The sequence below is a fragment of the Blennius ocellaris genome, assembly GCF_963422515.1.
Source record: "Blennius ocellaris genome assembly, chromosome: 16".
Lineage (NCBI taxonomy): Eukaryota > Metazoa > Chordata > Actinopteri > Blenniiformes > Blenniidae > Blennius > Blennius ocellaris.
Window position 1 is genome coordinate 9,400,868 of NC_137665.1, and position 12,959 is coordinate 9,413,826.

Here is a 12,959-nt window from a genome sequence, read left to right on the forward strand (position 1 = left end):
AGTGATTATCTAAAGCAGGCCTGATCAGAATAAAAACCGAGGCAGAACCAACAGTTCTTTTCTTTAACTGTTGTGATTATCAGATATTTCAACATACATCCTTCTTGTTATGATGTTCACAAATTACTTATGTTTTATTGTTCTTTTACTCTGGTGTTGGAATGGGGAAAAAATGACATGAATTATAATACTAATGGAATTTGACCTACTTTGATAAACTAAATCACTTAAATATATGCATATATTACTATAAGTAAAAGCAATAGTGTGACGGGGTGAAACGCCCCTTTTGCTGACATGAGGAACACCCATTTTCATTTCGGTGTCACCTTGACAAAGGCAGCCTCGGGTCGAGTCGTGACAGTGATGGTGGGTTTGACTCCTGGAGGGGGGATCTGGTGACGTTTGCACTGCACCTTGGCCCGACCGGTTCTTCCTTTCAGAAATGGACAAACATCTGTCACCACACACTGATACAGGCGGATGAATGAATGATGAATGAATGAATGAATGGATGGATGGATGGATGAGTGGATGACGCCTCGGTACGCAATATTATTATTTTTTTTTAATCTTCTCCTTCTTTTTTCCCAGACTGTTTATATGTTGTTGTGTTCTTAAATTACAGAGAGAAAATGAGCCTCGTGGGGTTTATTTTACTTTGTGTTTGATACCTAATAATTAATACGCCAGCGTGTAGTGACGACTGGCGTTTCAGCTGCAGTCGGTGCGCTTGCAGCAGATCATACCACAACGCACACGCTCAATCAAACCCCAATATTCTCACTCCTGGAGATACACACACTTATATATCAGTGAACTAATTAAAAAATGTTTTTATCCCCGCATGGCATTAATCGATCCTCAAGAAGGAGGGCGTTTGATATCTGTTGCCCGTTGGCGTGGAGCATCCCCGCATCCCGGAATGTTGGACCGTCCCGATATGGTTGGTCACGTGGTTTTTTCCGTTTCGCCATTTTCCCCCCCTCTCCACCTGCGCTCCTGCTGGCTGCAACGCTGTCGCCCACCCTCTCCGCGTCCTAAACCGTCCAGAGGTGACCGTGGGATTTGGGGATACCCCCGACCGGACGACAGACAGCTTCATATCGCACCCCGACACCACCCCCCCCCCCCCCACCCGGAGAGAAGAGCGAGGATGAACAACGAGGAGAGCCCCGAGTACTCGCCTTTCTTCGCTGTGATGGGAGCCTCTGCGGCCATGGTCTTCAGCGGTAATTGCACCCGCTCCTCCCGTCCTCCGCGCGCACGCCACACCACACCAGACGTCTGCACACGCAGGGCCGTGTTAGGAACCGGGGGTTGGGGGGGGTGGGTGGTGGCGCTCGGTGGCATAGCGCGGGTCGGTGGCGGCTCACGCATACATACACCTGCTGGGGATGCGACGGAGGGAGGGAGGGAGGGAGGAGGGGGGTGGAGGCTTCCACGGATGTCAAGCTGCCGGCCACGAGCGGCTCCTCTCGAGGCGCTCGTGCGTGCGTGTTTTCTGGGAAGTGGCGCTGCTGGGTGACGCCGACCGACACCGAGGTGGCAGCAGGCCGCCTGTCATCCGACAGAGCGAGAAACGCAGCGAAATGCGTGTAATGCCGGGGTTTATTATAGGAGGCACCGAGGCCTCAACATCGGTGTGTGAAGCCATTCATTCATTCATTCATTCATTCATTCACTGCCACACACCGTGTCCTAATACACTGACTCTCTGAAAGGCAGTTTCGTCACTACAGCTTGTCCTCAGCATGTCACAGTTTTTAAGTATCAGTTCTCATGGTGTCATCTTGCATTCTTTTTTTAAATGTATTTTAACTACTGCCAAGTTAAATCTAATTTCATGTTTGAACTGAGCTTTAGCTATATCCCTATATTGTGTGAACAGGGAGGCTGCGCATGTCAGTGTTTCGTGATCCATGTCCAACACTCCACCAGCCTGTACTTCATCAGTAAATCCATTTGAAAGCTTACAGTCGGAGGAAATCAAACTGTACAAGGTGGGAAGAGTGGGAAACTTTGAGTGAGGTCACTTTAGAGCTCATCGTGTTCATTTGGGTCTATTCAAGATCCAATACAACCGGTTTGTCGTGAACACATCCTTCAAAAAAGATAAATACTTTGTGATTGCAGTGCTTCCAAACTGGACATCGATATTTCAGAGCAGAATATTAAGAACAGTGTTTAAATATATACTTCAGTGCAGCAAGACTGAAAACTATGAACCTACTAATTAGAATTACCAAGTTTCTGAGGCAACAAAAATAATAATTAGATGATTTATATCAATGCTGGTGAAGTGGATCACATTACAGTTTCCATTATGGATTAAATGAAGTGTTCAGTGAATCTATGCTGATGCAGAGTTTTGCAAAGTGAGAAAAAAAACTTAAGCTTTTGGAGAGAGGGTCATAGAAAGCAACATTACGGAGTGTGATTACACCAGAGAAGGAGTGTAAAACATTCTGCCATCTTACGGATTTTCATCTGAGTTTTAGATAAATACTCGCATCTTCATTGAATTGTTGAACGTCTGCGGGGTTAAAGCTATGGTCCAAATTATCGTAGTACCACCAATAGATTTACACCAAGCAATGAGCCTGAAAGGGGATGAGAGCCTGGTCTTTTCTACACTTATGTCTCAGATGTTCACTCGGACATCAAAGTTACAGATTCCATAAACAATCATTGATTTGTGTCACATGACAGTTTGTTGAGTATTGCTGTAGTATTCAAACTTTGAGAAATTTATGCAAAGAATTTGAAATATAAACCTGGTTTAGTTATTGGAGCCGGACTTCCCTCACTACATATGGATTTGATTAAATGGCTCCTTATACTTGCATATTGAGGTGTGTGTGTATGTGTGTGTGTTGTACAGGTGGTGACACATGCTGGTGGGTCTTTCCTGCTCCATTGTTGTGTTTGTGATTTTATGAGTCACAGAACAGTGACGGAAAAACCCTTTCAGACTATTGTGCCTTGAAATTTAGTGCTCAGTAACAGGCCATTGTTTCTTCAAATGTAGTGCACAACGCAACAACAACAAAACGTCTCTCGAGTTTTGTTTTGCTGTTCTGGATGTTTTAAATCAGCCGTGTATGCAGATCATGAAATTCTGCACTACAATATAGATGTAGTAGTCACATTTAATGTGTCTTGCATTGTCATATATTGGAGATAAATCTCCACCATAAAAAAAATGTCGTCTCCTTATAAAAGCAATAGGTGCTTCCTGTAATTCAGATGAGCTATGTGAAACGTGCAGAGATTAATTTGAAAATTGTTTGGAGTCTTGGTTGTAAAGCCTGAAAAATATGACGGCAGCAGTAAGTGAGAAGTGTTGAAATCTGTGTGATTGTGTGATTTCAATTTTTCACCCACTCCAAGCAAACGGATTACATCCTGTGCTCAGACCTGCTCTGCAAAACTGTCGCCAACAAACACACAATGATCAGCGCTGATGTAAAGAACAGCCTTGAACTCTGAGAATTGTATATGAAGATAAAACTGTATGACGAGCAGGTGTGAGGAAAGTGGTGTTTTATCCACTTCTTTTTTTCTTGATGTGGAAACATAAATCAAGATATGCAACATGTGCAGGACTGTAGGCTCATTAAATCCATTTTTTTTTTTTTGTATTAAAGTGGCCACAACTGGCTTTTATTTGAAGAAATCCCCCTCAAAAATTCCAGTACTACCAAACAACCCACCTGGTCTCTTTTTGATCTTTGGTGGGACAATAAAGCTCAGGATTAAATAAACAGTAAAACAATATTAATAAATGGCCGTGATGGGGCACATGAGGAGTTTTCTGTAATTTACACATAATGTAACTAATTTAAGGTTGGTCCTGTTGAGGTTTCACCCCTGCTTTAGACACACAAACATTAAAATGTAGCATTTTCTCTGCATTGCATGTCTATAATTTTAAGGCTAAATTATTTTAGTTTATTCGTTCATTAATTAGTGCAAATCATGGGGGGGGGGAGAGTTATTACTAATAAATAACTGATGTGACATCTCATGTATGTAAAAACTGTGTAATATAACAATATAACTTCCAATGTGGTGTTATATAATCCGATTTAAATGAGAAATTTCACAATGTAAAATGAATGACTAGCAGTGTAATTTCATAATATATCATCTGAAATTCTGCTCACCTTTTTAATAATGGAGTTCATCAAACAATGTCGGTGTTGTGATGAAGGTGTAAACATGACCTCTGAGTGTAGCCTGTGGTGCTCAGGGTCGGATCACATTGTATTCTTTAAACATGCTTTTTAATGGAAACATTAATTAGGACTTTCAAGTTCTTGGATCAACAGAACAGAGGGAACAAGCTTCAAGTGTCATTGTTATTATGATTCATTTTTTCTCACTTTTACTGTCCCAAGTCATGTGAAAAACGTCTGGTTCACCTTGCAGCTTCTTCCCTCCACTCCCTCTAAATCCAGCCTCTTCAATCACAGCTGAATCACATTATACATGTTTGCATCATCAAATCTGACTGAGACACAATGTTTTTTTTTTCTCCAGATGCCCTTCATTATTCATAGAATGGCAAAACGATATCGGTGTGAGCATTTGGTGTTCAATTTTACAAATAATTTTCCTGGATGTTCATTTGAATCCATGTTGTCGTCTGGCTGGACTGAACAGCTGAAGTGACCCCCCCCTCTCTCTCTCTCTCTCTCTCTGTCAGCTTTAGGAGCAGCGTATGGGACAGCGAAGAGCGGCACGGGCATCGCTGCCATGTCGGTGATGCGGCCAGAGCTCATCATGAAGTCCATCATCCCCGTGGTCATGGCCGGTATCATCGCCATCTACGGGCTGGTGGTGGCCGTGCTGATAGCAAACAACATCTCTGAGAGAGTCACCCTTTACAAGTAAGAGCAGCCCGTGATGCACCAGATGGTTCACGCGTTGTTTCTTCTTGTGTTTCCCGGGGGAAGAGTAAAGCGAGATTTAGAAACCGCTCATATATATCTATATGCTTCGAATAAAGAGAAATATTAAGTACAGAAAATAGTTCTGTTACGTTCTCTGAAAAAACTAAGGTAAATGAGACGTAAAGATACTAAACCTAAACGACACCTCAGGGATTGGAGATAAAAGTGCCTGTACAGGAGCGATCCAGAAAATCGGTTACACAATTCACAGCCTTGAGTGTCCACAAAAATCAAACCGGATTATAAATTGCGTCGCTGATGCTCCGTCCCTCTCCGCTCGCCTCCCCACAGGAGTTTCCTGCATCTCGGCGCCGGCCTGAGCGTGGGCCTGAGCGGCCTGGCGGCCGGCTTCGCAATCGGCATCGTGGGCGACGCCGGCGTGAGAGGCACCGCCCAGCAGCCCCGGCTCTTCGTGGGCATGATCCTGATCCTGATCTTTGCCGAGGTGCTGGGGCTCTACGGCCTCATCGTGGCCCTCATCCTATCTACAAAATAAGTGTTTCCATCAAACCACCATCTCATCCATTCCACATCGAAGCAGCAAGAGCAACTTAGGCGATATCCACCTTACTTCCATGACGCCGCGCGGGTCTGACATGATGGGATGGCAAACAGAAAACATGTCGACGTCTACAGCTCTGTCCCCAGTAGATGTAACCCATCCATATTGTTTGAAGCCATCCAGTCGTGTCAGGTCCCGTGCATCCAGAACGGGCATGAAGATGTACCGTTTGTTGTGGGATGATGTGTGGACAGTCTGCCTGATTTATCGTCTGATCTTAAACTGTACAGTGATCCAGAGTCCCTCCACCCCAGTAAATGTAGTAACCAAGTCTGTGCTGTGAGTGTGAATATCAACGTTTACCCTCTACCCAGTCCCCTCCTTTGACTTTTTTTGTTTTTTCGTTGGTGGTTTTTATCGTCATTCTCTGTTTTGAGACTGCTGAAAAATCGTGCACACTCGTGTTTTGTTTGTTTGTTTTTTCCATGTTTGTTTGTTTTTCTTTTTTTCGGGGACCATTTTTGAATCACACATATTTTTTTTTTCACTATTTATGGAAAGCTATGAAGATTTTGAAGCTGTTTAAATGGAAAACTGTTTATTGAGTACCCTATATACATAAGAATATATAAATTATCTGTGTATAGTTAGTTAATTGCACTGTGGGTAATTGTAATAAGTGCTTGGAATTCCTCTGGATGTAGTGTGATTATTAATGGAGGATGTCCACATGTTCACATGGATTTGACAGTGTGTGTGTGTGCGCGTGTGTGAATGACCTGAGTGCATAATGTGTGCAAGTGGATTTATGTTTAATATGACATTTCAAACACTAGTATTGTTGACCCGTAGTGCTGCTGTCTTTATTTATTTTCTTTGTTTGTTTTTGTTCAAGGTGAGAGCTCACTGTTCAGCCATGCCTGTCAGATTTCCAAATAAATCTCAACCTCCTCCAGAAACTTCAGTGTCGAGATGTTTTCTTTGTTATTGACATGAACCAATATACAACCTGCGCTAATCTGGTGCATTTATGACTTCCTTTGATCAGTGTCGTCGTCGTGAGACTTTGAACAAACACTTATGCTTCTTAGGCAATCCAATGCAAATAGCTAATCAATCAACTACAGGGCAGCAACGCAATTTATTTAGGTTTATAAACATGATCGAGATGAGCTGCTGGAGTTCAAAGTGACATACAATGTTTGCCAATCTGAGCATTTAAAAAAAACTGCTGATCTGGGATTTTTTCACACAAGAATAAAATACCTTGTTGACGTAGGAAGAGAATGAACAGACCGGTTCAAAATGATAGAAATCTCCTAGAAACTCGATAATTACAAGGTAAGCAGTAGAAAATCTCTTGACTGTCCTGTCGGCTCAGAACAGGAAACGAATACACAATCCACACATACCAAAATTATGGCAGAACAACGTTGCCTCATCGAATTAAGCTCAAATTCTGTTGCCACATTTCAGCTGTGAGTCCAAGTTTGGCACAAACAACATGGAAGCATAGTTTCATCCTGACCTGTATCAACACTTTAGGCTGCAGTTTGCCATGTAAACATTTTGGACCGCTTACTATTAAATTGAGCATAATTTAAATGTTGCAGCCTATGAGAGGAGTGTTGTTCATCAGTTCCATCCCTTTATGACCACAGTGACATATCTGATAGCAACTTCTTTTTTTTTAAAGTTAGTTCAGTGGACCTCAAGCACCTTAAAGGTGTAGTGGGAGAAGAGATCGGCTTTACAAGAGTTCAAATGGAAAATGTACAGCAAATATGCAACGCAATATTGAACCAAATCTCATTTTCAGGACTTTGTTGATTCTATGCCTCTATGCCACCTTAAGATTGTATAGCTCTACCCATCACCCTTACACTGCATCTTGTTTCTCCTTCCTTCCAGCTAGTCGTTAGATGCCAAATGCCAATATGGCAAACGGGCAAAGTACAGTTGATCCAAGGAAGTGAGAGAGAATGTGAGAGGGGTTTAAAGTATTTCATCCTCTTAATCGCTTAAGATCAAGATCCCTAATTGCTTGATTCGATGCATTTCTTTTATTTCTTTGTATGTTCCATCATATTGACGCTCTTGTCCCAACTTGTCCGAACTGGATAATGCCAATAAAGTTTCTTCCATCCACCTTTTATTTACATCAGCTATGTCCAAGTCCCAAGGGGTGCATGATCAGCGAGGACATGAATGTGTGTGAGGACATGTGTGTGTGCGTGTGTGTGTAACATGGACCATGTGAGGAAAAAGAGTGCGTGAGAACAGGAGTGTGTGTGTGTGTGTGTGTGTGATCGTGTGCTCCTGCTCCGCAGAGCCTGCCTGTTATTGTTTACGGTCCCTTTCACACACAAACTAGGTCATGGGAAGTGAAAGCGCAGCTCTCTACCTGCGCGCTGGTCTCTCGCACACACCGCCTGTCAACACGCAGACCGGAGCACCGACGCGTCTGTGGCGTTCGTCTTCCCGAACGCGAACGACTCCCGAAGTAACGGTACCGTCCCAATTCTTCAACGCGGGGCCGGTTTGTTCGCTGCACGGAGTGAGCTAACGGAGGCTAACCGGCTAGCTCAGCGTCTCTTCCGATCAGCCAGGTCGCTTCACTCTTTTCCTTGAATCTAAACCTGTGCAGGCGCTAGACATACTGGTGTTTACCTGTGCGATGTGCTGTTCACACACACATACACAAGGAACCCGAGCAGCTCGAGTTGAACCGGGACGCTTCTGACCTTGTTAGATCAGCTAACATGCTATCAGTGGACATGTTAGTTAGCTTTAGCCGCTAAGTGGCTAACTGATGCTACTTGGTGAACATCTCGCATCGAGGCATAAATATAGATTCACAGCCGGTGTCAACGTTTTGTATTAAATGTTACGTGTTGTATTAAGCAGCTGGCGTTAGAATATACAGCAAGAAGAAGTGTCAACCCTTGCAAAGTGGATGTTTTTGTTAGCGCGGTGTGTCAAAACCACTTCAGAAAATTAGCTCAAATTCAAAGCTGTATTCTGCAACATATATGCACGGAAAGGCTAAAGTGCAGCATTAATTCAAATTATTTATTGAAAAAAAAAAAAGACAGCTGCTGCATACCGGGTTTTAAACACGTGAGTTAAACATGTTTGTCAATTGATCAACCACAATCCATGGTAAGTGATGTCAAACATCAACATGAATGTCTTTTAGGTTTGTGATTTCTTGATTGGGTGAAATTAATCTTCTACTTTGGTTAACCCGTTTAGATTAGACTAGGCTAACATTTTTTGATCCTCTTAGGTAGGGTCCCTCACAGAAATGGAAGGATTCTAAGCAGCACGAGGTGCAAAATTGAACAGATAAAGTCCCCGAGTTAAGGATTAAATGAGAAAAAAACAAATAGACATATTTTTAAAATATTTTGTTTTCCTTTTTTAAGCTTTTCGTCGAGACAGTAGTTGTTGTTTCCAGGCCTGTTATCATCAGCTGCTGTCATATATCCAAAAATAATAGTAGTTTAATTGTCTTGAACCAGCTGGACTGATGCTGGTCCCCCCTCATCTGGACTAAAGCTCGACCGCCCAACTGCTTCTTCCTCTGCTGAGACGCTGCGGCTGCCATGTCCAGGCGAAGCAGGAACAGTCGTGCATGGCGATATGTCTGGGGTGGGATTCGCCGGGATGCTGATGCCCGAGCTCTCGTTTTGGCCTCTGAAAGTGAGGACTGGAACTATGACCGCCTAGAGGTAAGCAAACAACACCAATGTGTAATGTCATTCTTTTTTGTTTGTTTGTTTGTTTGTTTGGGTCATGAGAGGATACAAAGGGATGTGTTATCACAAGATGATAGATTTCACCGCAGAGAACCGAGACAAACAAAAAGCCTGTGGTTTGCCTTTGGCCCTTAGCAACCATTTGTTTGTCAATACTACTGTATTGGGCTTGAAGCTAGAAAATCAGTTGTTTATGTGCCTTGTTTACAGCAAATAACTTTCCACAGAAGATGATCTCTCTCTCTCTCTTTCTCTACTGTGATCCATCTCCATCAGCCACTCTAACCTCTGCTACACGCTACTGTTCATTTAATTTATCTTTGTCTTTCTGCATTTTCTTTCGCCTCAAGTACAGCGATTCAGATTCTGAGGCCGACTTCTCAGCGGTGATGGTCCCTCCGGTCCCCAGCGCAGTGCCTGTCACCGGAGAGTCCTACTGTGGCTGCGATTCTCAGGCTGAGACCAGCTACAACCCTCGTCTGCGAGGTTTTCACCAAGTCAAAGACTGCCACTGTGGCGAGGACGACCAAGGTACGCGATAGCCGAGATAACTGTGGAAATGTCATATCAATGTTGAAAGCGACTTTTTTTGTGTGTGTGCGTTCACTGATATGTAGTAATATTCTAATTAGTACCAGACATTCAATGTCTTCTAACCATGATCGATGTGTTTGCAGAGTTTGATTGGGCTTGGGATGCGAGCAGCCGCTCAACAGCAACCTTACTGAGCTGCGACAATCGCAAAGTGAACTTCCACTCTGAATACAGCTGCGGCACCGCAGCCATACGCGGCGCCAAGGAGCTTGCCGAAGGGCAGCACTTCTGGGAAATCAAGATGACTTCCCCAGTTTATGGCACCGACATGGTAAACCTTTATCCTTTACCTCATTTACAATGATCCACCGAAAACAAGGATTTCAGGTTGTTTATTTGCCTATTTCTATTTGTACAGATGGTCGGTGTTGGGACGTGCGACGTCAACCTCGACAAATACAGACACACGTTCTGCAGCCTTCTGGGGAAAGACGCTGACAGCTGGGGTCTTTCTTACACTGGTAAGATCAACGCCATTTCTGTGTGCTCGGAGCTGGAAGGTTTTTTTTAATTTTTTATAATATAATCCTAACGAGTTCGGATTCTTTTTTTTTTTTCAGGTTTGTTGCATCATAAAGGCGACAAAATGAACTTTTCCTCCCGGTTCGGACAAGGGTCGATCATTGGGGTTCACCTGGACACGTGGCACGGGACTCTCACTTTCTTCAAAAACCGAAAATGCATAGGTGAGTACAAAGTCTGCTCTCGGGGCAAAATGTGCTGTAGATTTCAATTGTGAGTAAATAAATAATGCTTGCATGTATAAAACGCCAGCCTTATTTAGAATAGAACTCGTGGGCGAGTAGATATAATTTGATTGAAAATAGGTTTGTGCAAGGCTTTGCATTAGGAGTAAAATACTTTTTTTTCATAATGTTACTCTTTGTTTATTTTAAAAACTAATAATAAAAATCTTGGGCTTCCTGGGGATTCTTACATTGTTATATGTCACACTTGGGGCCGTAGTGTCGGTCTGGTGGACCGGAGACGAGGTCACACTGGTAAAAACAGACCATTTCTCTCCCCCGTCCAGGTGTTGCTGCCACGGAGTTGCAAAACAAGAAGTTTTATCCGATGGCGTGCTCCACGGCGGCGAAGAGCAGCATGAAGGTGATCCGGTCCTGCTCGGCGCCCACCTCGCTGCTCTACCTCTGCTGCGCTCGCCTCCGCCAGCTGCTGCCGGACTGTATGGACACCCTGGACGTGTTGCCGCTGCCGCCGGGGCTACGTCAGCTGCTCCACAACAAACTGGGCTGGGTGCTCAGCCTCAACGGCGGCACCGTGGAGGAAACCCCGGACGCGCCCGAGGGCTCCTCACAGTCGCCCGCCCCGCCACCGGCCGGCCCGTCGTCCTCCGAGAGCGACTCGGAGGGCTGCACGTCGGACCCCGAAGCCTGTCAGAGGAAGAGGTGCCGCTGGACGTGACCGGAGAGCTTTTGAGTCCTTCCTTCCGATCGGACCTCCGTGTCGCCCCGCCCGCCTCAAGCTTTCTTCCACAACACCGTTGACCCATATTGAGGAAGCCTCAGCCGGACTGGAGGAGCGGTACGTCGAACGGAAAACTGTGATTGTGTCTTTCTGCCTACACGCTTCTACTGTGATCTCTCTCTTATGCCATTCAGTCGTCTTCACGTTTTCTCACGTCGGTATCCAAAGCCAGGCTTCAGTCACTAGTGGAGGTATATACAAATATTTTCTCGTAATTTGTGTCCGGGATTTTACGATACAGCTGATCTGTACAGTGGAACACTGGATTCAAAGTATGGCCGTGGTTTGGAGGTCCTCAAGGGGGTCTACATAAACGAGCCGTTTAAAAGTTGATATTCATATGCTCAAAATGTGATATGTTACAGTGAAACAAACATGAATGCCACATTCTTTATGCACCTCTGATTGTAAGTCGGATTGTTGTTGTATTGTTCATTCATGTGAAAATCCATTTTTCATCAGCTTTTGAAAAATTGTGTCCCGATGATACTTGTTAAAAAAAACCCAATGGATTCCATTTTTTTTCTTCAAGAAAGAAAGGAGACACATTGTTGTGTAATATAAATTTTAACTCTGGTCATAAGATGTCACACAGAAGACACTGCCACATTTTTTGATATAACTTCTCATTGCTGTTTCTACTTTATTGTTTTGATACAAGTTTTACAAGTGGCTTTCATTCACTTTAGTCTAAAGATGTTTTTTGTGCTGATTTGATCAGCTTGCAGTATTCTTGTTGTTTAAAGCTTCACTTAGCTTTTTTTTGTTTTTGTTTTTTAAACTAAAACTTCACCACTAATTCAATCATTTTGAAGAAACCAAGTGCTGAAACGTGTGTTTTAAAAACAACTCCAATCTATTCAAGGTATATCTGCACTCCAGCTCCCTTTGAGTTGAATATTCTGCTTAAAATATGATTTTATGTGGCTGAATGTTTCATCGATGACTAAAGCTGTGCATATTGACTTCATTTGATATAACAGAGTTTTAATACACTGTGTGGAATAAACAGATGGTTGAAGGGTGGCTGATGCTGCAGAGTGAATTGCAAAAGTTGATACTCTAAACATTTTATAATCTCTAGAGCATGCAGATTTTACTTTGTAGATAAAAAAAAAAAACAATTATTTCTGAATATAAGAGGCAGGATTTGACACCTGGTGCAAATATGTACAGAAGAAGTTTTATTTCGAGAGCCAATATGTCAGATCAGTGTTTGACACAGGTCTTTACTTATCACAGGTGAACTGTCTGAAGCCTCTGAATTTAAGTACTTCTACTCAAATTTAAGTTCCTATGCAACACAAGTGTGACAACTGTGACAATGTGTGTATTTGGATTTCATCATGGAGACACCGGAACAACAGTGATGGTGATGGACGACGCGCCCGTTCCCTGTATGCGTAGTGCGTGTCACCACCCAGAGGATAACTTTGGTCCAGCAGATACAATTTGTCGTCTTTCACAGTATTTGTCTTCGCCTCAATGCATCCATGCACTTTTTTTCTTACTGTTCTACTGTAAATAAGAAAACCCCGTGTCTCTTCAATGCCATGTCATGTCAATAATTCTATATATGAAGGCCTTTACTTTCCTTTTTCTGTATAACTTATCAGCATGACTTTCAGCTGAAAATAAATGGATGCTAAATATCAA

General features: G+C 43.3%; 2 protein-coding genes across 5 annotated transcripts; both read left to right on the top strand.

The window, feature by feature from the left end:
• Window positions 1-1,156: 1,156 nt before the first annotated feature.
• Window positions 1,157-5,454, top strand: atp6v0ca (ATPase H+ transporting V0 subunit ca; the record flags this gene model as incomplete). Its single annotated transcript, XM_080511217.1, has 3 exons — window positions 1,157-1,232; window positions 4,712-4,895; window positions 5,250-5,454. 3 exons carry the CDS (start codon window positions 1,157-1,159, stop codon window positions 5,452-5,454), a joined length of 465 nt encoding a protein of 154 aa, XP_080367343.1.
• Window positions 5,455-7,838: 2,384 nt separating this feature from the next.
• spsb3a (splA/ryanodine receptor domain and SOCS box containing 3a) lies at window positions 7,839-12,959 on the top strand. 4 transcript variants are annotated; one of them, XM_080512223.1, is made up of 7 exons: window positions 7,839-7,969; window positions 8,985-9,194; window positions 9,572-9,752; window positions 9,899-10,086; window positions 10,174-10,276; window positions 10,376-10,501; window positions 10,849-12,959. In XM_080512223.1, exons 2-7 carry the CDS (start codon window positions 9,069-9,071, stop codon window positions 11,238-11,240), a joined length of 1,116 nt encoding a protein of 371 aa, XP_080368349.1. In that variant the 5' UTR covers window positions 7,839-7,969; window positions 8,985-9,068; the 3' UTR covers window positions 11,241-12,959. The 4 variants fall into 4 exon arrangements, with proteins under 4 accessions (XP_080368349.1, XP_080368350.1, XP_080368348.1 ...); XM_080512224.1 differs by having other exon boundaries at window positions 7,839-7,963; XM_080512222.1 differs by having other exon boundaries at window positions 7,846-9,194.

Bases quoted from the DNA above. Each gene is read 5' to 3' on its own strand.
- spsb3a (XM_080512223.1), top strand. From the start codon at position 9,069: ATGTCCAGGCGAAGCAGGAACAGTCGTGCATGGCGATATGTCTGGGGT. The intron at 9,195-9,571 runs GTAAGCAAACAA...TTTCGCCTCAAG, and splicing joins GGAACTATGACCGCCTAGAG to TACAGCGATTCAGATTCTGA. The intron at 10,502-10,848 runs GTGAGTACAAAG...TCCCCCGTCCAG, and splicing joins CAAAAACCGAAAATGCATAG to GTGTTGCTGCCACGGAGTTG.